General features: G+C 45.7%; 1 protein-coding gene across 1 annotated transcript in view; it reads right to left on the reverse strand.

Moving 5' to 3' along the window:
• Positions 1-8,117: 8,117 nt before the first annotated feature.
• The window catches only part of LOC143473487 (lysophosphatidylcholine acyltransferase 1), a 36,537-nt gene continuing 20,196 nt past the window's right edge, over positions 8,118-24,458 (reverse strand). The window contains 11 exon segments of the mRNA XM_076970507.1: positions 8,118-9,620; positions 9,623-9,676; positions 10,102-10,237; positions 10,343-10,441; positions 10,521-10,674; positions 11,281-11,406; positions 11,995-12,077; positions 12,661-12,715; positions 12,932-12,966; positions 17,037-17,095; positions 17,493-17,553. Coding sequence (XP_076826622.1) covers positions 9,502-9,620; positions 9,623-9,676; positions 10,102-10,237; positions 10,343-10,441; positions 10,521-10,674; positions 11,281-11,406; positions 11,995-12,077; positions 12,661-12,715; positions 12,932-12,966; positions 17,037-17,095; positions 17,493-17,553 — 981 coding nt within the window. The 3' untranslated portion in view covers positions 8,118-9,501.

Below are 24,458 nucleotides of genomic sequence, written 5' to 3' on the forward strand. Positions count from 1 at the left end.
GACATTAATCATGTGGACATCTGCAGTGTGGAGACAGGCGTGCACATCCAGTGCATCACGGCAGGGTCTTCACACGCCGTTCGGTATAGGCCACACCTGGGCAGAAGACCCCGCCCACCTGCAGTCCTCATGTGGGACCCACCAGTGTTCACTACAGTCTGTAGTGCTAATGTGAACTTGGAGATAAACAGGCAGAAAAGTTCAGATTGGAATCATGAAGCAAACGCCGTACTTTTACTGCGTAGTCTCACACACTGGCTTCACACACTCCTGACACACACACACACACTGGCTTCACACACTCCTGACACACACACACACTGGCTTCACACACTCCTGACACACACACTTTTACTCAGTAGTCACACACACTGGCTTCACACATTCCTGACACACACACACACACACTGGCTTCACACACTCCTGACACACACACACTGGCTTCACACACTCCTGACACACACACTTTTACTGCATAGTCACACACACTGGCTTTACACACTCCTGACACACACACTTTTACTCAGGAGTGTGTATAGCCAGTGTGTGTGACTACTGAGTAAAAGTGTGTGTGTCAGGAGTGTGTGAAGCCAGTGTGTGTGACTACGCAGTAAAAGTCAGACCCTCCAGAAAGTTGCGATGTTGCGATTTGCAACTTCAACGCAACTTCAAGCAAACCCCGCGAATTCAGGGCGGTGTTGCAACTTCAGCCAATCACCGCAACTTTCCCGCAAATTTGACCAATCACTGATGTCGTCTTGATGTGACGTCGACAAACTCCCGCCTTACCTCCGTATATACGTTCAAGAGGAGCAGACTGAAAGCAGCATGAGCGACGAAAATAACGGCAAAAAGATCGGGAAAAGCAGTATCCCGGTACACTACATGAAAACGGGGATAAACTGTCCAGATCCGACCCGCGAATTGATTATCTATGGCCCCCTGGATGATATTTAATTACTATTAGAACCGGCCCGCAGGCCACAGCCGCCCGATGGTGTTTTGCACCCACAAACACTACATTCCCCACAATGCAACGGTAGCCCGCGAAGTCACTGCAGCGCACGCAAGCGGCGAGGGTCTGAGATAAAGTTTATAAGTTTAAACTTTGAACTGAGATAAAGTTTAAAGTCAGAGATAAAATTTATTTATCTCTGATCCATATCTATGAGTTACTAGTTCGCTCTGGCGCCAACCACTGGCGATCGATGTCGATATAATACTTAATTTGTGTCCATTTTACTGGCCGCCCCCCCCCCCCCCCAAAAGGTTCAAATCTCACTTGAGATTTTGAAAAGTTGGCAAGATCACAAGCGATCTTGAAAAGTTGGCAACCCTGAATAAATAGGTAAATAGATAATTAAAATGGACTACTAAATAGAGGAAACCATACAACACTTACTCCCTATTGTAATGTACTCACAAAAAAGCAAAAACACACCGCAACTTCCATCGCAATTTTTTTGAAAAACACCCGCAACATCAAACATTTTAGCCCGCAACAATCACAAAAAAGGCCCGCGAAATCCTGGGGGGACTGAAAAGTGTGTGTGTCAGTAGTCACACACACTCCTGACACACACACTTTTACTGCGTAGTCACACACACTGGCTTCACACACTCCTGAGTAAAAGTGTGTGTGTCAGGAGTGTGTAAAGCCAGTGTGTGTGACTACGCAGTAAAAGTGTGTGTGTCAGTAGTCACACACACTGGCTTCACACACTCCTGACACACACACTTTTACTGCGTAGTCACACACACTGGCTTCACACACTCCTGACACACACACACTGGCTTCACACACTCCTGACACACACACACACTAGCTTCACACACTCCTGACACACACACACACTAGCTTCACACACTGACACACACACACACTGGCTTCACACACTCCTGACACAGAGCTGTTGTGCTTCTTGGCTATAAGGGACGCAAGTTAAATTAGGACATGCTTTGCCCTAAATATAGTGCCTTCATACTTCATATCATCTTCACATAGTATCTTCATTTGACTTGTTTTATGTTGTTATTGCTGAAACCTTCCACCCGTCACCATGATGTGATCGTCTCATATTTGCATACAATTAGATCCATCTGCATATTCATTAAAATTACTATTCGTTTTTGTAATCATATTTATTTACCACACTGGTGGCCACTCTTACCCACGCCGCTGACATTTACACCCCCCTGGATTCACACCCACAATCAGCGCTTTACTCCACCTGGTGCGTTATCGTCATGGAAACATTTCCCTCTGGTGACAGCACAAGACGTTCATGGGCAGTCGTGGCCTGGTGGTAGGGAACTGGTCTTGTGACCGGAGGGTCGTGGGTTCGATTCCCAGACCTGAGGCCATGACTGAGGTGCCCCTGAGCAAGGCCCTTAACCCTCAATTGTTCACTTGTATAAAAATGAGATAAAAATGTAAGTCGCTCTGGATAAGGGTGTCTGCCAAATGCCGTAAATGTAACTAAGTTTAAAAACGAGAATCCATTCTCTATAACGAGGAACAGTTTAGACTGGTGAGGGAAAGCTAACATTTACTTGAAACTTAAGAGTTTTGCAGGAAACTTGTTGCTATGTCTGAATTCTTCGACAACGTTTCTCTCCATTGGCCGATCCAGTTAGCCACGCCCACTAGTTAGACCTCTTTATCGCCACTAAATGCCATTCTGGACCAACGTTCTGGTCTTACATATCTCCCCAAGCTGGGGGTTTGTCTCAGTGGGCACCAGTGGAGAGGGTTCTGCAGGAGGCCTGTGGGATCAGTCCCGTCTGGGTCAGAATGGAGCGAATGTAGGGCGGGAACCCAGGAGGTGGAGAAATGAAGGCACTTCCTCATCGTACTCCCAATATTACAAATTATATTTGCGAAAAAATCCAAAAGTATTAAGTCAGATGTGTTTGGATTTTCCCATGATATAACTAACACACACACCCACACACACATACACACAAGCCTGTGAGGATGAGGATGGAGAGGGGAGGAGGGTGCCTTGTGCTGGGGAGGGCTGGTTCCACCTCACTACTCACTAGCTGTGTTCAACCTCCAATTCACAGCCGACACCTGCACCAAACCACCGTGAGGAGCAACTGAAGACACGCCATTCAGCTCAGATCAAGTGAGATGGTGAGAGGTGGTTATTAGAGGTGGTTATTAGAGGCGGTTAGTTATTAGAGGCGGTTGGTAATTAGAGGCGGTTGGTTATTAGAGGCGGTTATTAGAGGTGGTTGGTTATTAGAGGTGGTTATTAGAGGTGGTTATTAGAGGTGGTTGGTTATTAGAGGTGGTTATTAGAGGTGGTTGGTTATTAGAGGTGGTTGGTTATTAGAGGCGGTTATTACTCCATGTTTCTACACGCGGTCTCTGGGATGACATTTGAATAATCATTCTCAACACGCCAATTATGTTCTTTTCTGCACCTCAGAACAAAAGACAGAGGGGTAGAGAGAAGGATGAGAAGAGTCAACACACCCAGCCATGCACAACCGCTACAATCATTTACTTTACTGCTCCACCTGCAGCACACTGGACCTGAAGGAGAGCAGCCGAGCTGACCCCTTTGCAGGGCTTCACATGTGTATGTCCATAGAACTGGACATTTCATGGCCATTATGACCCAGTACGGACCAGTTTTCAAACACGCCCTTTGGATTTTCTTACACTTACTCATGGCATCACTGATGCTGCCTGAGAATAAATAAGTAGAATTTCGTCACGATGCTACAGCCCTTGAGCCGGAGACACGGCTCAGAAAACTAGACTTGGGCTGACCACACTGTATTAGCCAAGGATAATGAGAGAACGTGCATACGAGAGATAGAGAGAGAGAGAGTCGTCAGCACTGACAGTGGCGTCAGGCAGAAGAGCGTTCAGCACATCTCACCTGAGGCAGCTGGTGTGGAATCACGCCGGGGCTGATGGGAACTGGGAGGCCATTCTGACACAGGACAGGCGCTGACAAAGACAGCCACCTACTGCCGTCACAGTGCCCCGGTCACTCCTGCCTAAACCACCCACACACTGCGAAAGAGCATGTCGGAAACCTGGCATTTTCAAGGAGCTGTCAATCCCACGCTCAAACAACAGAGGGCGACGTATTACACCCAAGGGATACGCGTGTTGGAGAATGCATTTAGTCTGAGCAGCTGCTAGATTCAGTTAACACACGGACACGCAGGAAAGCTGGAACTCACTGCTGGCAGCCACTGATCCTGTGTCAGTTCCTCAGTCTCTGATAGATTAAAGTCATGAGAACACCAGAGACAGAAACTGCACCCAGATCAGCTATTTCACCGATACATGAGAGACAATTCAGTATGTTGGTACTCAGTATGCTTATGAAACAGCAGAATGACTAGAATTAACATGGCTGCAACAAGAACATACAGATAAAAAATACAATATTAAAAGAAAAAATAGATATATAAGATATATATATGTATACAAGTATACACTTCATTACTACACCGTGTGTGTGTGTGTGTGTGTGTGTGATGCAGCGATGATCTGTGGAGTGTCACTCTAAGCATCCCTAGATTCCCGTATGGCACAGGTGTCAAACTCGAGGCCTGCGCCCAAATGTGGCCCACGAGAGTTTTAAAAACGTCCAAAAAACGTGCAGTGACCAAAAACTACATTTCCCACAATTATATTGCCTGCGAAATGGCAGCATCTCGACACTGCAGCGTTTCCATATCCGTGTGATTTTCCAAATAAGTGTAATTGAGAAATACAAATAATGATCCCAAAATGTCCAGGAAGAGAAACATCGACGCAGATGTAAAGGTGTTTAAAGAAAGATGGGAAAGTGAATACGTTTGTGCTTCAAGGACAAAAACGGCTATGTCTTGTGTTATGAAGTAGTGGCGGCTGTCAGAGTACAATCTATGTTGACATTATGAAACAAAACACTGAGCTAATATGCCAAAATTAGGCATCTAAAAATGACAAATTGCCAAAAGAATTAAAGGCAAACTGCGATCGCAACAGAATGTGTTCACAACCCCAAATCATGCAGCAGTAAAAGCTGGTTTTCTTGAGGAAATCACCCACGCTTCAGTCTGTTTCAGAGGAACCATTATTAAAGCACAATTGCTATTTGAACAGTTGTTTGATATTTCAAGTTTTGAATAAAGTGAATGTGATATATTTGATGTTATTTTTCTTTATTCACTTGGAGTTTGATTGTTGATCGATGGAGTAATGTGGGTTTCATAACAAATTAAAAGGATTTATAATAACAGACCAACAAGAAAACATATGCAAATATGTAATATTTGTAACTAGAATAAGTAATAAATTCAGAGGTATTTAACATTAAGGAGTAGGTCTCTGTGGGCAACGATTATTCTGATGTCGCCCGCGGAGAAGATGAGCGACACCCCTGATGTACGGGAGCCTGCAGCAAACAGCGCCGCAGTGATCCAATACCTAATCGCTCCACTAGAGGGAGACAGCACAACATTCAAACAACCAACGGTATTAGAACGACAAATCAAAGGAAAATAAGCAGTTTATAATCGCACTGCCAGTGAGATTAAGCAGAATGCTCCTCTTGACTGTATTAAAAAGTTCAATCTCACCCGTTTAGCCGTTTGTCTTTCACTGCCTTGCGACTGATATTGTCATTACGGTTTTTACATTTACCTCAGGACACAGTAACACACACATCCACCCACCCGACCACAACCCACATCTGCAATCAGATTAAATCCAGGAATCGTAGTTGTCTCTCTTTTTTATTATTATTTAAGAGTCAGAATGACAAGGCATTAAATTGCAGTCAAAACAGACACGTTAAAACATCTTGTAAAAATGACTCTTGGTACATTACAAAATGAAAATCAGGACAAACCAGAGTTTAAAAAAAGAAAGGAGAGAGAGAGAGAGAGAGAGAGAGAGAGAGAGAGAGAGAGAGAGAGAGAGAGAGAGAGAGAGAGAAACCCCAGGTGCCTACACCTGCAGAGTGTCTGCAGCAGAGTCCTCAGAGAGACAGACGTGAGACAGGAGAGCGTCTGTCCCTCGTCCTGGGCTCGTGCGGAGAGGACACCGGGTCTGGGGCGGAGCGGACGCTGTGTTAGCGTAGGAGCTGTCTCAGTCATGCAGTCATGCACTTCTGTCCAGGACACTCAACAACAAGGTGCATTCAAGACAACCACCAGAGACAGAAGGAGGAGCCTGTGCTCCTCTGCCCATTACAAGAGGGGGCGGGGTCTGGGGCGGAGCTTCAACTCACACACAGTTCTTCAGGTCCTACTGTACGCACACGGTGACACGGTGGGGCGTAGCGACCCACTGAGCAAACGTTCCGGCCCAACGGCTACGGTCCGGCCCGGCAGGACCGATGAGGGCTGCTCGCGGTGAAAAAGCCCCGTTTCCGAGGCAATGCCCTTAGTGCACATGGTCTCTACTTCTGGACGGAATGATCACCTAGTCAACTGCGTAAACAACTAAACCAGCACCTGAAGGACAAGCTTAATTAACGGGAAAAAACTCTCTCACACTCACACACACACACACACACAGGAAGAGCAGTCACACACGCCAACCTGGAATGCCATCGTGTTCTGTCAAGAGAACAAAAGAGAAGGAAAAAGCAGACACAAGCAGTCCTGTGTGCAGGGCGCCCCCTGGTGGTCCTGGAGAGGACACCGCGGGCCGAGAAGACCATGCAGGTCCCGTCATGCGTGCGCACCAGAGGTCGCAGGTCGGGGACAAGCAGGTCCAGTCTGGGCCCCGACCCCGCCGGGGCCCCCAAACAGGTCCAGTCCCCAACAGGACAGGTGGACCTAGCAGACGGGTCTTCACACCGGAGACAGATTGTCCACACATTCACTTTTCACCACTGAAAGTAATAAATTCAAGGCTAGTGAGAATACGTAAGAAACCTAACTTATGCAATAAAAAAACTAAAATAGTCAATAATTGTAATTTCATTGTAATTATTGATGTTAAGAAGTATAGCACAATATAAAAAGCTCGAATTCCATCACCTCAGCCTGTCGTAGTCTTACAGTAAGAATGTTTTCAATATGGAGGGATCCTCCACCAAACAAATAAATAGAACAAAGTCGTGTTTTATTGTACTGCTGACGTATATCAAAACTCACAAAATGCCCTGCATCAAGGAATATCCCAAAAACCCCAAAAATAAGTCCAGGAGCGATGCCACAGGTCACGAGATTGGTCACTCGAGACACAAAAAGAACAGGAGAGGAAAAAAGAATCTTAAAGGCAGAGAGGTGGGGGGACGCGGAGACAGACGGACGTGTGGTCTGGGGGGGGGGGGGGACGCGGAGACAGACGGACGTGTGGTCTGGGGGGACGCGGAGACAGACGGACGTGTGGTCTGGGGGGGATGCGGAGACAGAGGGACGTGTGGTCTGGGGGGGACGCGGAGACAGACGGACGAGTGATCTGGGGGGGACGCGGAGACAGACGGACGAGTGATCTGGGGGACGCGGAGACAGACGGACGTGTGGTCTGGGGACAGGTGTTGCGAGCTACTGGAGAGCAGTAACAGGTGGGAAGAGTGATTTTCAGGGAGGTAAAGGAACTGAAACGCTGGAGGAGGGTGGAGGAGGGTGGCGGAGGGTGGAGGAGGATGGGGGAGGGTGGAGGAGGGTGGAGGAGGATGGGGAAGGGTGGAGGAGGGTGGAGGAGGGTGGGGGAGGATGGAGGAGGGTGGGGGAGGGTGGGGGAGGGTGGAGGAGGATGGAGGAGGGTGGAGGAGGGTGGAGGAGGATGGGGGAGGATGGGGGAGGATGGGGGAGGGTGGAGGAGGGTGGGGGAGGATGGAGAAGGGTGGAGGAGGATGGGGGAGGGTGGAGGAGGGTGGAGGAGGGTGGAGGAGGGTGGAGGAGGATGGAGAAGGGTGGAGGAGGATGGGGGAGGGTGGGGGAGGGTGGGGGAGGGTGGGGGAGGATGGAGGAGGGTGGGGGAGGGTGGAGGAGGGTGGGGGAGTGTGGGGGAGGGTGGAGAAGATGCTCCTAAACGCAGCAGGTGGAGCCAGAGGGAGAACCTTCACACGGCGATGCAAAACAGTTTAAATTGAACATCAGGAGAAGAGATACAGCATCAAACTTCCACATGATCAACCACCTCACAATCAACCATAAACAAAATCTTATAAAACTTCATGTTCGCAAGCTAACTTTGTTGTTTTTTTGTATTTTTACTTTTTTTTTTACATGAATCATGTTTTAACTTTCAATATCAAAATAAACTTTCAGAGTCACTATTGGACGGTAAAAAAATCCAGGCAAAAAAGACGTCGGAGGAAAACCTCGGCGGTCTCGTCTTCGGTGGTCCAAAGTGATCTGTTGAACGTAGAAAATGAGTAGAGGAGCTCGGTACCGGGCCGGACCGGCACCCGGGCCAGAGCTGGCCACACTCCATACCAGCACCGCAGCTGCGGGATACGTACTGGGAATGTAACATGCGTGTGGCGATTTCACACGCACTCGGGGCGCGGAATGCCGAGAATGACACGGAAGACGGCACGGCGAGCGAGACCGGGTGGGGGTTCTGACCCGTGTGTGCCAAAAACAAACAGACAAAACAAAGAAACACAACAGGCCACTGGCCCCAGCCACAGGCAGTAGCGGGGGGTCTGCGGTGTGACGCAGCGTTCAGCGTCTGAAGAGCTCCAGCATCAGTCCAGCTGAGCTCGGCTCTGTCGCTCCCGCACGACCCACGGCAGAGGTCGGCTACAACTGCCACGATCCCCGCTCAAAACACCTCCCTATTTGATCGGTCCTTTTTCATTTTTGGTTCATGCTAATCTCCAAGTTTAAGAAAAACAAACCGAAGCAGAACGGTGGTGAAACGTAGTGAGACGTCCAGCCGCGTCCCGAATGACTGATGAACCCAGCGATGGACTGGCGGGGTTCACTACACACTCCCACATGTGCTGGGCTCAACCCAAAGCCTGATCCGGCCCAGGACACCTGAGCTTTCAAATAACACGGAGTCTCACGGAGGAAGGAGACTCGAGAATCGGACGGGTGCGGTTCGAACCCAGAGCAGCGGGTGCACCTCGGACCCGGGCGGGCTTCACCGGCGCATTTATCCCCACGGTTACTGGAGCAACACCGCCTTCAAGCATCAAACCCATGCAAACACCGAAGCGGAGGACGGGCGGAGGACAGAGAGCCTGGAAACACTCGGAAGCGTCTGGGCTCGGAGTGGCTGGGCCCTTGGTGTGATTGTTCTGACCCAGACATGACGAGCTCCTCACTCTCACATTCAGTCTCTTACAAAAAGAAAAGAAAATACATATTGCTAATAACAAAAAGTAGGAAACAGGAGAAAGACAGGCAGGTAGAGGCAGGGGACAGTAACAATAGGAGGAGAGTAAACGTTGCACATTCAGACACTGGGCAGTGTAGCCACGCCCCTGCAGCCACGCCCCCTGCAGCCTGGCCGCCTCCCCTCTCCACCGGGCTCAGGACGCAGACGGACACGGACACTAGGACCCGGGGTCTTCCTCAGTCGGTTTTCGGCCGGGCAGCACGGCGCTCTCTTGGGGTGAAGTCGGCGCAGAAGCCATTGGATACGGGGGCGGGGCACGGCGGCGAGGCCCCGCCCCAAACGCCTGTGTTGTCCGGGTGTAGTAACTCTCAGAGAACTGCGGCCTCTGGTCCGTAAAGCTCTGGAACATCTCTGCCACAAGGGGGCGCAAGAGGATAGAAGTCAAAGACTGCACGTCAAAATAAAGAGAAATAACTGCACCCATACGGACAGACATCACCAAACCCTGGAGGAAAACATTCACTTTCATCATTTTCATTAAGCCAAGCACTGAAGACTACAATCACACAGTCTTTAATGCTTTAGTTTATTGCTTATTCTAAAGCTTTGTACAGTTGTTTTGTTTATATAGTCTTTAATAGTTTAACACCATTTCATTTACCTTAGTATCAATGTAAACATGGAACTTGTCAGAATTTTAAGTGAAACGTTTTTCAAATACCAAAAACAGGAATCACTTGTTTCCTGCATACAGCATAACCAACCACACAAATGACGAGTCCTCTCCAAGGACACACCCCCAACTCCTCTCCAAGGCCACACCCCCAACTTCTCACCATAGGTCAGTTTCCCAGTGCCCTCCACGTCGATGGCGTTGAAGAGGCGGGTCACCCTGAGTTTGGCCACACCCACAGCAGTGCGCAAGATGCAGGCTAGCTCGTCCTCGGAGATCCACCCCCCCTCCTCGAACATCTGCGCTCACAGCAAGAGGGGCCAGTTAACGAATGACACGCGCGCGCGCACACACCCCCCCCCCCCCACACACACACACACACACACACACACACACACACACACCGTGAAGGCCAGCCTGATGGTGTCCATGGTTTTGGCGGGTCTGCACACTACAGAGAAGGCGATGACAAACTCCCTCACGTCCACCGTGCCGTCCGCCTGCTGAAACACAGTGGGCAAGTCACAAACGGGCGGTTCAGAGTGGGCGGGGCCACGGCGGGTGGGCGATGGAGCAGCGTACCTCGTCGAACAGAGCGAAGACGTTGCGGAGCGTGTCGGAGAGCGGCAGGTCCAGGAAGCGAGCGAACTCCTCCAGGTTCTGTCTCCGGCCGCGCTGCTCACAGGCTCTCCTGCCAAACTCTGCCAGCAGCTTCTCGGAGTTCGCCCCCTTCAGGCTGGGGCAGGACACACACACACACACGGTTACTCCACACCTCAACACCCCTCACAGCCACAACCCCACACTTCACTACAATCAAGTCCATATTTGAGATCCGAGCACAAACATATTTCCTCTCAACATGTTGAATAAATAATCATCGTGTTCCTGTGGGTTTGACAGAGTCTGCAGGTCTTTGGGGGCAGGGCTGATATACACGCCGTGAGGCTGTGTGTGTGTGTGTGTGTGTGTGGGCGACGTGTGCGAGTGTGTGTGTGTGGGCGACGTGTGTGAGTGTGGGCAACGTGTGTGAGTGTGTGTGTGGGCGACGTGAGTGTTTGTGTGTATGGGGGGGCAGTGTGTGTGTGTGGGCGACGTGTGTGTGTGTGTGGGCGACGTGTGTGTGTGTGGGCGACGTGTGTGTGTGTGTGGGCGACGTGTGTGTGTGTGTGTGTGTGTGGGGGGGGCAGTGTGTGTGTGTGTGTGTGTGTGAGGGAGCAGTGTGTGTGGGGGGCAGTGTGTGTGTGTGTGTGTGTGTGTGTGAGGGGGCAGTGTGTGTGTGTGGGCGGCGTGTGTGTGGGGGGGGGCAGTGTGTGTGTGTGCGGCAGAGAGAGTGAGTCACCCCAGGGTCCTGATGAGTTTGGTGAAGATGAGCAGACACGTGTCCTCAGGGAGCCTCAGCTGACCCTCCGCCATACACAACTGACAGTCCTCAAAGGAGTAGTCGGTCACGGGCACTCTGAGAGCACTGTGGGACACACACACACACACACACACACACACACACACACACACACACACACACACACACACACACACACACACACACACACTATCAGAAACACGTTGCCTTCTCACACATCAAACACACATGCGTGTTGTGTCGTCGGGCCCATCTAAGGGTTACAAAAAGGTTAACAAAGGAGGACGGAAAATATATAAACAGGCCATAAATAAATTAAACCACCTTTTCATTTAGGCTACTTTAAATATTCTTGGTTACTACAGGACACATTTATATCCGAGAGAGGAACTAATCTCATTAATATTTCAGTACTGGCGCTTGGCTGTTGAAGATATTTTCGGACTCTAACCTATTTGTGCTACGATACGTTGAGCAGGCAACAGAAGCTGTTGGAAGAGGCTCTGGATAAGAGTGTGTGTGTGCTACTTCAAGATACAAACCAAGCGAGACATTATGGTGAACCAAAGGGAAAAGCCCCGATTCAAGGTTTCAGTGATCACAGTCTTAACCAGGAAGGAAGGAAGCTATCTACACAGCTTCTCACACACACACACACACACACAGCTGCTTCACACACACAGCTGGTCATACTTTGCCATGAGGCGGCGCACGTTGTGAGCAAACAGGGATGGGTTCCTCTTCTCTTCTTCACTGGGAGTGTAAACTGGGAGGAACTGAAACCAAAACAACAACAATTAGGTCCTGTTTTACACACACACACACACACACACACACACACACACACACACACACACACACACACACACACACACACACACACACAGGGATGGTGTTCTGCAGGTGCAATGTAGCAGTTACTGCGTACACGGTCAAAGGGGGAGGAGCCTGTCAACTCGCAGGTGTCAGAAAACAAGTGTTAAACTCCAATCAGGAGGTCAAAATCACCAAGTGTCACAACCACTGGTTACAGTTAATCCAGCTAGTACTTCCTCAGTGCTCAAATATCCCAGCGTGATGTACAAGACAACCCAATTCCCAGAATGCCATGGGTTCGGACTGGCCGAGGTCAGTTTTAAGCAGAGGTGGCGACACTCATTAGACCATTTAAAAACCTGGGTTTGTCCACAGAACATTCATCAGGACACCTGCCACTGGTCTGCATGCTCACAGTTCTTATCTGCACGTGACAGATTTCCACAATATCGGTACTGCAGAGGAAATATCGTGATGACCATTAAACGATGGATCGTGCAGCCCTAGCAGAGCCGTCAGTCTGAAGTGGGCAAGGAGACTCACCTCGATCTCAAACTCGTTGTGAAGTTGGCAGAGGGTCAGCCACAGGATCTTAAACCTGGCAGAGAGTCATGACTACAGTTAGTGTATCTTCACAGGACCACGATCACACAGGTAGGGGACCTCTATTCTCCAACCCAACAGAAGACGCTTTAGCCAAATTAAAGGTGCACTTTGCTGTTTATTCCCATGACTAGTAGGTAAATACTGAATATCTTAGACCAGAGCACATCAACTGTTAAAGGTACATTTAGTGTCTTGTGAAAATACTCACGCTCCGGGTCCTTTCCATGTCCAGGTGATGGTGTCCTGAGGACAGAGACACGATCAGTCACACAAACAATCTCCATCATTGTGTGTATTGAGGTTAGTCATGTAGTCGATGATCAGTGTCTATGGAGGTACACAGTTAGCTAGCATGTGATAATACAGCGTGGCCAAGCAGTTGGGGGGGGGGGGGGGGGGTCACCTCAGGCACCTGCTGGAGTCTGCTATTACAGTCATGTCTCACAACCCCGCACCTCTATTACAGTCATGTCTCACAACCCCGCACCTCTATTACAGTCATGTCTCACAACCCCGCACCTCTATTACAGTCATGTCTCACAACCCCGCACCTCTATTACAGTCATGTCTCACAACCCCGCACCTCTATTACAGTCATGTCTCACAACCCCGCACCTCTATTACAGACATGTCTCACAACGCAACGGGTCGTGCAAAGCAGGCATCTGTCTGCAATGGAGAAGTGGTACTATGCAAAGTGCATGTATGTAAATGTGTGCGTGGGGTGTGTGTAGATGCGTGCGTGTGTAGATGCATGCGTGCATGTGTGTGTGTGCGTGCGTGCTTTGTGTATCTATTCTTGTAACATCCTGTGATTGGTTAAGGTAGGATTTGAGTTTAATTACTTTTGCCTCAGATTCTGGTAAATTCCAGGCTTCTTATCATAACCTTGTTGCTTGTTAGCTATTGTTGGCTGTAATTACTCACTCCAGGTGTAGTTTCGCCCTGGTCCAAGGTGTGAATTAAGGGGTGGATACAGCACTAACTAAAACAGATAAATTAGGACAACTCCTAAGTAGCTTCTGACCTCAGTTAGTGATTCTACACTCTTTGCTTTATCTACTTTCCTCCAAAGACATGGAGGAAACATGGATCTACATCCAATCCATGTAAACTTTCCACTGGAGTCCCCCAAGGCTCGGTCCTAGGCCCTCTTCTCTTCTCTTTATATACTCGTTCCCTTGGTGACATTATTTTGTCTCATGGTTTCTCTTATCATTGCTATGCTGATGACACCCAGCTAATTCTTTCATTCCATCATTCGGACATCCAGGTTTCTAGGCGTATCTTGGCATGCTTAGCAGATATTCATGGAATGGAAATTCTTCATGGAAGACTGCTCACCACTTGAAGCTCAACCCTAGCAAAACTGAGCTTCTGTACATTCCAGGAACCCCAAACCCACACAACCTACTCACAGTTTCCTTTGAGAACACCTTGTTAACACCATCAGAAACAGCTCAAAGCCTGGGTGTAACGTTGGACCAGCTGACCAGATTCTGCAGATTTCACCTCTGCAACATACGGAGAATACGACCCTTCCTTTCACAGGAAGCTACTCAAGTGCTTGTGCAGTCTCTAGTAATCTCTAAGCTGGTCTACTGCAATTCTCTACTTGCAGGTCTTCCTCTACGGGTCATCAGACCTCTACAACTAATTCAGAATGCTGCAGCACGACTGGTCTTCAATCTCCCCAAGTTCTCACATGTGACTCCTCTGCTATGCTCTCTTCACTGGCTTCCAGTAGAGGCACACATCAGATATAAAACATTGATGCTTGCTTACAAAGCCAAAAATGGACTGGCCCCTCCCTACATGATGTCCATAGTCAAAAGCCAATCTGTACAGCGAACACTTAGAACCTCAAGCTTGGCTAGACTCGAAACTCCATACTTAAAGTCTCATGGAAGACAAAGCTCCAGACTATTCTCCATCCTGGCTCCAAGATGGTGGAACGATCTTACATTAGCTGTTCGGACTGCAGAGTCTATTGCTATCTTCAAGCGTAGACTGAAGACCCACCTGTTTGTTGAGTTCTTACCAGAGCAATAACTCAGCAGATACCACTTGCCGTTGTTCTGAAATTGTATGTCTGTCTATGGTTATTTGTGCTTCTTGGCAAACGTCTAACTTGCAAAACACTAGGTAATGATATCAGGGTTCCCACACCTTGGTTAACATCAGATTCAAGGACCTTTCAATGACTTTCCAGGACCAACTTCCTCAAATTCAAGGACTGCACCTGGCACCATTTACCTACTCTTACCCCTGAATATGTTGTCAAAAAGCGATGTTAATTCAATGCAAATTCAAAAGACCAAATGCCAATTCAAGACATGCATCCTGAAATGTTCTGTGCATGACATTAAGCGCTGATTAAACGAAAACTTAATTCACACTCAACATGACTGGCAATTTAGCAGTGGACCTGTGAGAAGGTGACATTCACGTAAAGCGGCTACACATACGTTAACTACCTACAGGAAACACTAGCTTTCGGTGCTGAACAAACAAACAAACAAAGATTTCTCTACAGGAAAATTACCAAACTTTTGCAAATTAAAAGTCCCTGTAGAATCAACATAATTTAAAATGAACTTGTGCTGGCAAAATAATGACACGTTGACAGTAGACAAATAATAATATCAATAATACACATATGCATATACACATACAGTACATACATAAAACAGAGGAGCAAAGCCATATAATGAGATTAGAACTATAGATCTCTAGAGAAATCTGGTGTGAGATGATTCTAGCATTTTCCAAGTTTTTTAATCTACTTAATGAAGAGTAATATGAATATAATTCATTCATAAAGAGAAAAAAGGCTTTTAACCACTCCACTTACTGTAGTGAATGTGGTATTTTGCTAAAAGTACAACTACATTTATGGCATCAGAGAAATCCGAACTTTAGTTTTCCGCATAAAGTAAAATGGTATCAAAAGAATGTTAAGTTTGAGATTAATCGTGTTTCTAGTGTCCATGCAAAAACTTTGTGAATGTTGACATGAAAAAACAAATGCTCCTGGAATTCATCTTCTGATTTACAAAAGGTACATGAATCCACATAATGTTTAAATCTTATCTTATTTATTATTTTGAAATGAGTCTCTTTTACTTTAGAAGATATGGGCCATTTGACAAGCCATTGTGGTTTTATAATTTGTATTAGGATGTTTTGTGAAAGAATCTCTATTACATCTTTTGTCTCATACCATCAGTGATAATCTTGTTATTGCACTTGAAGTCAACTAAGTTAGTCATTCACCTTTAACATGGGCATCGAAAGTCAACTCTGAATATAAAATGACATTTTTGATTAATTGAATTAATGCTAAAGGAATCACTTTGCAGACTTTCTTAAAATCTTTATAAAAACTATCATATCAGATCATATTTTTCAACAAAGGATGAGAAATTTAAAACATTATGACAATCTTTTTCATAGCAATCTTTTGTAAATATTGACTTCCTACCAACTGTGCCCTATTATTCCTTGACTGCGGTCTTCATCCATGTGAAATTTCAAACTCCCCAAAATATTCAAGGACCTTCAAGGACAACTGTCTTTTATGCCTGTTTTCAAAAACTTTCCAGGGCCTTGAACTTATTTTTTCAGATTCACAAACTTTCAAGGATTTCAAGGACCCGTGGGAACCCTGTGATATTGACTCCTGTAGTTTAGTAGTAGTCTGACTCAATGGTGTCTTGAATTCTGGCCTATCTGTACTATTACCTAGGATGTATTCTGTGATCAGATGCAAAGCAATTTGAAAGTCGTTATGGATAAGAGCGTCTGCTAAATGCCGTAAATGTAAATGTGTGTGTGAGTGTGTGTGAGCGTGTGTGTTATAAGGTTCACAATCCCATGTCTGATTCAGTTTCTCCTCAATCTCTCCTAGTTTACGTTATTGTAATATTCTTAAAATAATTAACCTACATTACTGTAGCTCCCCACATAGAATTGAAAAGTGTTTATAACAGAATGTGATGGCGAGCGACGGTGAGCGATCTTCTCTCCTGGGCAGTGAGGCAGTACAAACACACAGAACTGAATCTGTGATCAAATCACTCAGCTGATCACAGAATGGTGGCTACGGGTTCATGTGTTCGTACGCGCTGCTGCCAGAGGGCCCAGCTAACACCACGCGTCTCCCTCTCAGGGCTAGGCCCAGTCACGTGAATATGTGGCGTCTCACGTGCCACGCTCATGGCTGCGGAGCTCATCTGAGCTGAGGCCATGCCGAAGACCTGTGTGAGGGCGGAGCGTTGCCACGGAAACACCCGGCACCTGCGGCTGCTTACCAGCTGGTTGGGGTAGCGGATCACAACGGGCTGCACAGGAACCGCAGGAATAAACGCACCTGTGGGGGGGGGGGAGGGGGGGGGGGCATGAGTACTGAGAAACTAGCTCCTCCACCACACACACACGGTGTCTGGGGCTGTGCAGGTCTGTGGTTGCAAACTGACCGACTGTTCAAACACTAAACGGAAGGAAGTGTGAAGAACTGAGACACACACACACACACACACACACACACACACACACACACACACACACACACACACACACACACACACACACACACACACACACACACACACACACACACGGTGTCTGGGGCTGTGCAGGTCTGTGGTTGCAAACTGACCGACTGTTCAAACACTAAACGGAAGGAAGTGTGAAGAACTGAGACACACACGCGCACACACACGCACGCATGCACAGACACACACACGCATGCACAGACACATACCAACCTGGTTTGAATGTGATCAGACAGGAGCGATTGGTGCAGGTGCCCTCAGGAAAGATCATTATCTGTGGAGAATGCAAAAGACCACCAGTGACCACCAGCGACCACCAATGACCAGCAACCTACACCAAGTTCCTCTCAGAGTTCTGGTTTTCAGAATTATACTGGTAGACCTTCCACACTGTACATAATGTGTTTGCGTGTACAACACGTGTTAGTATTGCTAAATGCTAACATAGCATTAGGAGGAAACCACAGCAAGCACTCCTACACACACACACACACACACATACAGGTATACAGTGTTTATGAGGACAGCATGCAACCACCATGGTTTAGGAGGACACTGCTTTCCTCATACCCTATCAATGAAATATATATGTCAAATAATTCAGTTTGGATCCATTAAGATACATCCCACTTAAAATTTTGTTTGTGGATAATAAAATCATGTGAACTGAGCATCTGACTTTTTACAGGTTTGAGGGGACACAACAAAACATGGTTTGCAGGGACACACATGTTTACTAGGACTGTTTACATAAAACACACAAACACAAACTTGAAGGTGGATTACCAGGACAACATGGTTTACTAGGACTGTTTATATAAAATACACTAACACAAACCTGAAGGTGGATTACAAGGTCATATATGGTTTACTAGGACTGTACTATGGAATCATTCTTTTTAATCAAAAGTATGTTGATAATACAAGTAAAAATCTTGTCAGTAAATTATTTACTTATTAATTTGTTACTTATAAATTCCTATATCATATTTTAATGTTCTTTTTAAGTCTCCCCTTTGTATTGCAATTAATAAAATTACTTAATATCATATGTAACTTAATAAAAAAATAAAATAAAATCCATGCATTAAAATATTGTTTATCTCAACTATTTAAAACACATGGAAAAACATTTTATATTTGAGAAAACATTTATTTGTGAACAGATTTACATGTAAAAGTTTATGAGAGTGTATTACAAAGTCAGTTTTTACAATTTCAATATTTAACTTTTTGCCCTGCAGCACATTGATTCCTTAATACATATGAATACTTTTACCCTGGCTTACAAATCTTTTGAAAATTCTTTAAAAACATCTTCAAAAAATCTTTAAAATCTTTAAAAAAATTTAATTATACAGTGGTATAAAACATTTTAAAAATGCCATCTAGCATGCAACATAAAAAAATGTATGACAGCATACCAGAACGTAATGCCAATCCAACAACTAACTTGAAATACTAACCTGGAAATAAACAAAACAGAAAAACACTTCGACAGTGGCTCCCTAACTGTATATCAGTATAACTCAAGGCTCCAGTTTAAGAACACTAAGTATGACTTCTCGAGAACCCTTACAAAAGAAGACTCCAAATATCAAGTACAAGCTCACGAGGCCCTTCCAAGAACCTACAGAACATTACATTTACTATATACAATACAATCACAACAACTATAAAAGTCTGCTATCAGTATAACTCAAGGCTCCAGTTTAAGAACCACTAAGTATGACTTCTCGAGAGCCCTTAAAAAAGAAAAGACTCCAAATGTCAAGTACAAGCTCATAAGGCCCTTCCAAGAACCTACAGAACATAACATTTACTAGATACAGTGGGGAAAATAAGTATTTAGTCAGTCACCAATTGTGCAAGTTCTCCCACTTAAAAAGATGAGAGAGGCCTGTAATTGACATCATAGGTAGACCTCAGCTATGAGAGACAAAATGTGAAAAAAAAATTGAGAAAATCTTGTTTGACTTTTAAAGAATTTATTTGCAAATAATGGTGGAAAATAAGTATTTGATCACCTACAAACAAGCAAGATTTCTGGCTGTCACAGACCTGTAACTTCTTTTTTAAGAGGCTCCTCTTTCCCCCACTCATTACCTGTAATAATGGCACCTGTTTGAAGTCGTTAACAGTATAAAAGACACCTGCCCACAACCTCAAACAGTCACACTCCAAACTCCACTATGGTGAAGACAAAAGAGCTGTCGGAGGACACCAGAAACCGAATTGTAGACCTGCACCAGGCTGGGAAGACTGAATCTGCAATAGGCAAGCAGCTTGGTGTGAAGAAATCTACTGTGGGAGCAATAATCAGAAAATGGAAGACCTACAAGACCACTACTAATCTCCCTCGATCTGGGGCTCCACGCAAGATCTCAGCCCGTGGGGTCAAAATGATCACAAGAACGATAAGGAAAAATCCCAGAACCACAAGGGGGGATCTAGTGAATGACCTGCAGAAAGCTGGGACCAACGTTACAAAGGCTACCATCAGCAACACACTACGACGCCAGGGACTCAGATCTTGCAGTGCTAGACGTGCCCCCCTGCTTAAGCCAGTTCATATCCAGGCACGTCTGAAGTTTGCTAGAGAGCGTTTGGATGTTCCAGAAGAGTATTGGGAGAATGTCATATGGTCAGATGAAACCAAAGTAGAACTATTTGGTAAAAACACAACTCGTCGTGTTTGGAGGACAGTGAATGCTGAGTTGCATCCAAAGAACACCATACCAACTGTCAAGCATGGGGGTGGCAACATCATGCTTTGGGGCTGTTTCTCTGCAAAGGGACGACTGGTCCGTGTACATGAAAGAATGAATGGGGCCATGTATTGTGAGATTTTGGGTGCAAACCTCCTTCCATCAGCAAGGGCAATGAAGATGAAACGTGGCTGGGTCTTTCAGCACGACAATGATCCCAAGCACACTGCCAGGGCAACAAAGGAGTGGCTTCATAAGAAGCATTTCAAAGTCCTGGAGTGGCCTAGCCAGTCTCCCGATCTCAACCCCATCGAAAACCTTTAGAGGGAGTTAAAAGTCCGTGTTGCCCGCCGACAGCCCCAAAACATCACTGCTCTAGAGGAGATCTGCATGGAGGAATGGGCCAACATACCAGCAACAGTGTGTGCCAACCTTGTGAAGACTTACAGAAAACGTTTGACCTCTGTCATTGCCAACAGAGGATATACAACAAAGTATTGAGATGAACTTTTGTTATTGACCAAATACTTATTTTCCACCATTATTTGCAAATAAATTATTTAAAAGTCAGACAAAATGATTTTCTCAATTTTTTTTTCACATTTTGTCGCTCATAGTTGAGGTCTACCTATGATGTCAATTACCAGCCTCTCTCATCTTTTTAAGTGGGAGAACTTGCACAATTGGTGACTGACTAAATACTTATTTTCCCCACTGTACAATATAAATCACAACTATAAAAGTCTGCTATCAGTATAACTCAAGGCTCCAGTTTAAGAACCACCAAGTATGACTTCTTGAGAGCCCTTACAAAAGAAAAGACTCCAAATGTCAAGTACAAGCTTATAAGGCCCTTCCAAGAACCTACAGAACATTACAAGCTCATATGGTCCTCTTTAAAGCAAACTACAAACTCAGAACGCCCTATTTAAAAATGCGGGTGTAAAAACTCATAAGGTCCTATAAATGAAAAGAACCTACAATGCATAGTGATGTACAGTTGTGATCAAATTTATTCAACCCCCAATGCTGCGAAGGGTTTTATGGAATTCAGTGCACATTTGTAATTGTGTTCATAATGAAATCTTACAAGGACTTGTTAAAGAACTAAATGCAACTAAGATAGCATCAATTTTTTTTGTCATAAAGTATTAAATGGCCTTTTTGTGATTTCTTCATTGACACAATTATTCAACCCCTTTACGACTACCACTCCTAAGAACAGAGGTTCATTCCAGTGTTTTCCATCAGGTATTGAAAACATCTGTGGATGTCAACGAGCAGCAATCAAGCATGATAAGCACCAATTAGGCAGATTTAAAAGGACTGTGACACTCAGCTCCTTCTAGACATCTACTGGTGTGTTTCCAAGCATGGTGAAGGCAAGAGAATGGTCCCAGAAGACAAGAGAAGAGGTTATTGCTCTTCACAAGAATGGCAATGGATATAAAAAGATTGCGAAGTTGTTAAATATTCCAAGAGACACTATCGGAAGTATCATTCGCAAGTTCAAGTTAAAGGGCACAGTGGAAACGTTACCTGGTCGTGGCAGAAAGAAGATCCTGACCGCGACTGCTGTGCGCTACCTGAAGCGTAATGTGGAGAAAAATCCCCGCGTGACTGCTAAGGAACTGAAAAAAGACCTGTCAGATGTGGGCACTGAAGTTTCAGCTCAGACAATAAGGCGCGCACTGCATAACGAAGACCTCCATGCCAGAACGCCCAGACGCACCCCCTTGCTGACTCCAAAGAACAAGAAAAGTCGACTGCAGTATGCCAAAAGTCATGTGGACAAGCCACAAAGGTTTTGGAACAGTGTACTGTGGTCAGATGAAACTAAATTAGAACTGTTTGGGACAATGGACCAGCGCTATGTTTGGAGGAGGAAGAACCAGGCTTATGAACAAAAGAACACCTTGTCTACTGTGAAGCACGGCAGGGGGTCAATTATGCTTTGGGGCTGTTTTGCTTCTAATGGTACAGGAAAGCTTCAACGTGTGCAGGGTACCATGAATTCCCTTCAGTACCAGGAGATCTTGGAGGAAAATGTGATGGAGTCAGTCACAAACCTGCAGCTTGGGAGACGTTGGACCTTCCAACAGGACAATGATCCGAAGCACACATCCAAGTCCACTAGAGCATGGTTGAACATGAAAGGCTGGAACATTCTAGAGTGGCCATCGCAATCACCAGACTTAAATCCAATTGAGAACCTCTGGTGGGACCTAAAGAAGGCAGTTGCAGTGCGCAAGCCTAAGAATGTGACTGAACTGGAGGCTTTTGCCCATGAAGAATGGGCTAAGATACCCATAGGTCGCTGCAAGACACTTGTGTCAAGCTATGCTTCACGCTTGAAAGCTGTCATAACTGGAAAAGGATGTTGTACTAAGTACTAAAAAATAATGTCACTAGGGGGTTGAATAAAACTGATAATGATGTGAGCACAGTAAAGACATTTGTGGTTATTCCATCATAAATATTATGTTATGTTTGTCTAATTTATAAGTGCCTCTTTGATATAATTGTAAATAAGATGACTGAAATGATCAAAATCAATGTCAAACTGGCCAAAACACTTTATTTCAGTGGGGGTTGAATAAATTTGATCACAACTGTACATACTCATAAAGCCTTATTAAAGGCACCTACAGCAGATAGTGAGTTATTTAAGTGGAGCACCCTTGTAATATAATCCCTTGTTACGTACAAAATCTCTAATATTTTGAACTGTCCGTGTCTCCAGAATTGGGTGTTCTGCCTTTCTGCAAGCATCACATTCTATTAAAGAAGCTAACTTCCCATTCCTGGTGTGCCGCCCAAAATGTGTCATGACGGCTTTGACATCCGTGGTGGTCCAAGGCTTCTTTGTGTAGGCCCTTTTCCTTTTTCTGACGAGCTCTATTATAAATAATTAATACAGTTTAATAGGATTTTTAAACAGTCATTAAGAAATAAACATGCACAAATAAAATAGAGTGAACATCAAAAATCCTACCATTATTGCCAGCAACAGAAGTCTCAGTAGTGTCTGCGCCAACATTTTCACCTAAACAGTACATTTCAGAAATCGTTTTTGCAATAGTTTGATAACGTGCACAATTCTAAACATATGTAGAGCTATAATCCATCCTTGTACTACAGCCCTCAAAACATTAATTCCTTAATACATATGAATACTTGAACATAACAAAAGAACTGACTGTTTTGATGGCACAGCATTACAAGTATAGGACATATTTTATTGTATTATAATTTAGCAATAAACATTGGAAAACTTTAAAGTTTCTTTTAGGAATATTATCTTATGGAGCAGGACTGAAGGGAACGTTGTAGTGTAGCCTGGTGAAGGCCTCTGGCTTTGGGAAGGTTTCTGGCTTGGAGAACCTGACAGATACCTTTAGATTGAGGACCCCAGTGGAGCCCTTTGACTTAAGAATCACAGCAAAGGCCTCACACTGAAAATGGCAGATGAAGCTGGCAGTTTGGGAAGGCAGCTGTGGTATGTTGGAGGTATCTAGCTTGTGTAGCTCAGTAGGGGCCTCTGACTTGAGAAGCTTGCACTGTGACGAACGTGACTTGTATGGCTGGAGGCTTGTGGATCAGTGATGATAAAGACACTACAGCAGAGGTCTCAGACCTAGGGATTGGAAGCCCAATGGAAGATTGGTGAAACTTGGAGGGTCCTGTGGCTTGGGAGTAGTGGTGGAGGCTAGTTGCTTCTGAGCCTGTTTGACATGAGGTGAAGACCCTGGGCAGTGATAGATTAAGAGGTGACTTTTTCAGTCAGGGAGTGCCTGGCTTGAGGAGCCTAGAGGTGTCTTTTAGCTTTTGGTGTATCTGAGGCCTAGAGCTTCGGGAGTCAGGTAGGGGACTCTGGCTTGGGGAACCTAGTGGGGCACCTGGTTTGGGGATACAGTGTTGCTTAAGGAGCCCAACCATGGCCTGACAGTACCTGAAGTCCCAGAACAGCCACAGGCTGATTAATGTTAGAATTAATCAAAGTGGTGATGTCCTCCATTTTGAAGGGAAACAGAAGCAACAACAATGTCAACTGCAGGTAAGGAGACTTCAGGCCTGGTCTTCTGACTAGTAAACCCTTGTTCCAAGCTCTAGGAAGTCCGGTGAAAGCTTGGAAAGTTCAGTGGAGGGCTCTAGTTTCTGGATGCCTCAGTAGAGGCCTGTGACGCAACGTAAAAACAGGGAAACAGGAACACTACATGTTCTCTACTAAATGCAAGACAGAGGCCAGTTCCTCAGCCAGAGGAACATGCACATACTGCTGATGTGATGGACCAGAGATGGGACAAGACAGATTCAGAAACAGGAGGTTGAAGACCCACTGAGCAGGAAGCAGGGAAGCTGGCTGAGTCAAAGATCTGTTGATTAAGTTGCTAGGACTGGAATAAGCCCCAGATCAGCCAGACAAATCACATAGGCATTTAACAGCAGAGCATAGAATGTCATCTCAGAA

Source organism: Brachyhypopomus gauderio, chromosome 13 (assembly GCF_052324685.1).
Source record: "Brachyhypopomus gauderio isolate BG-103 chromosome 13, BGAUD_0.2, whole genome shotgun sequence".
In the NCBI taxonomy this organism is placed as follows: Eukaryota; Metazoa; Chordata; class Actinopteri; order Gymnotiformes; family Hypopomidae; genus Brachyhypopomus; species Brachyhypopomus gauderio.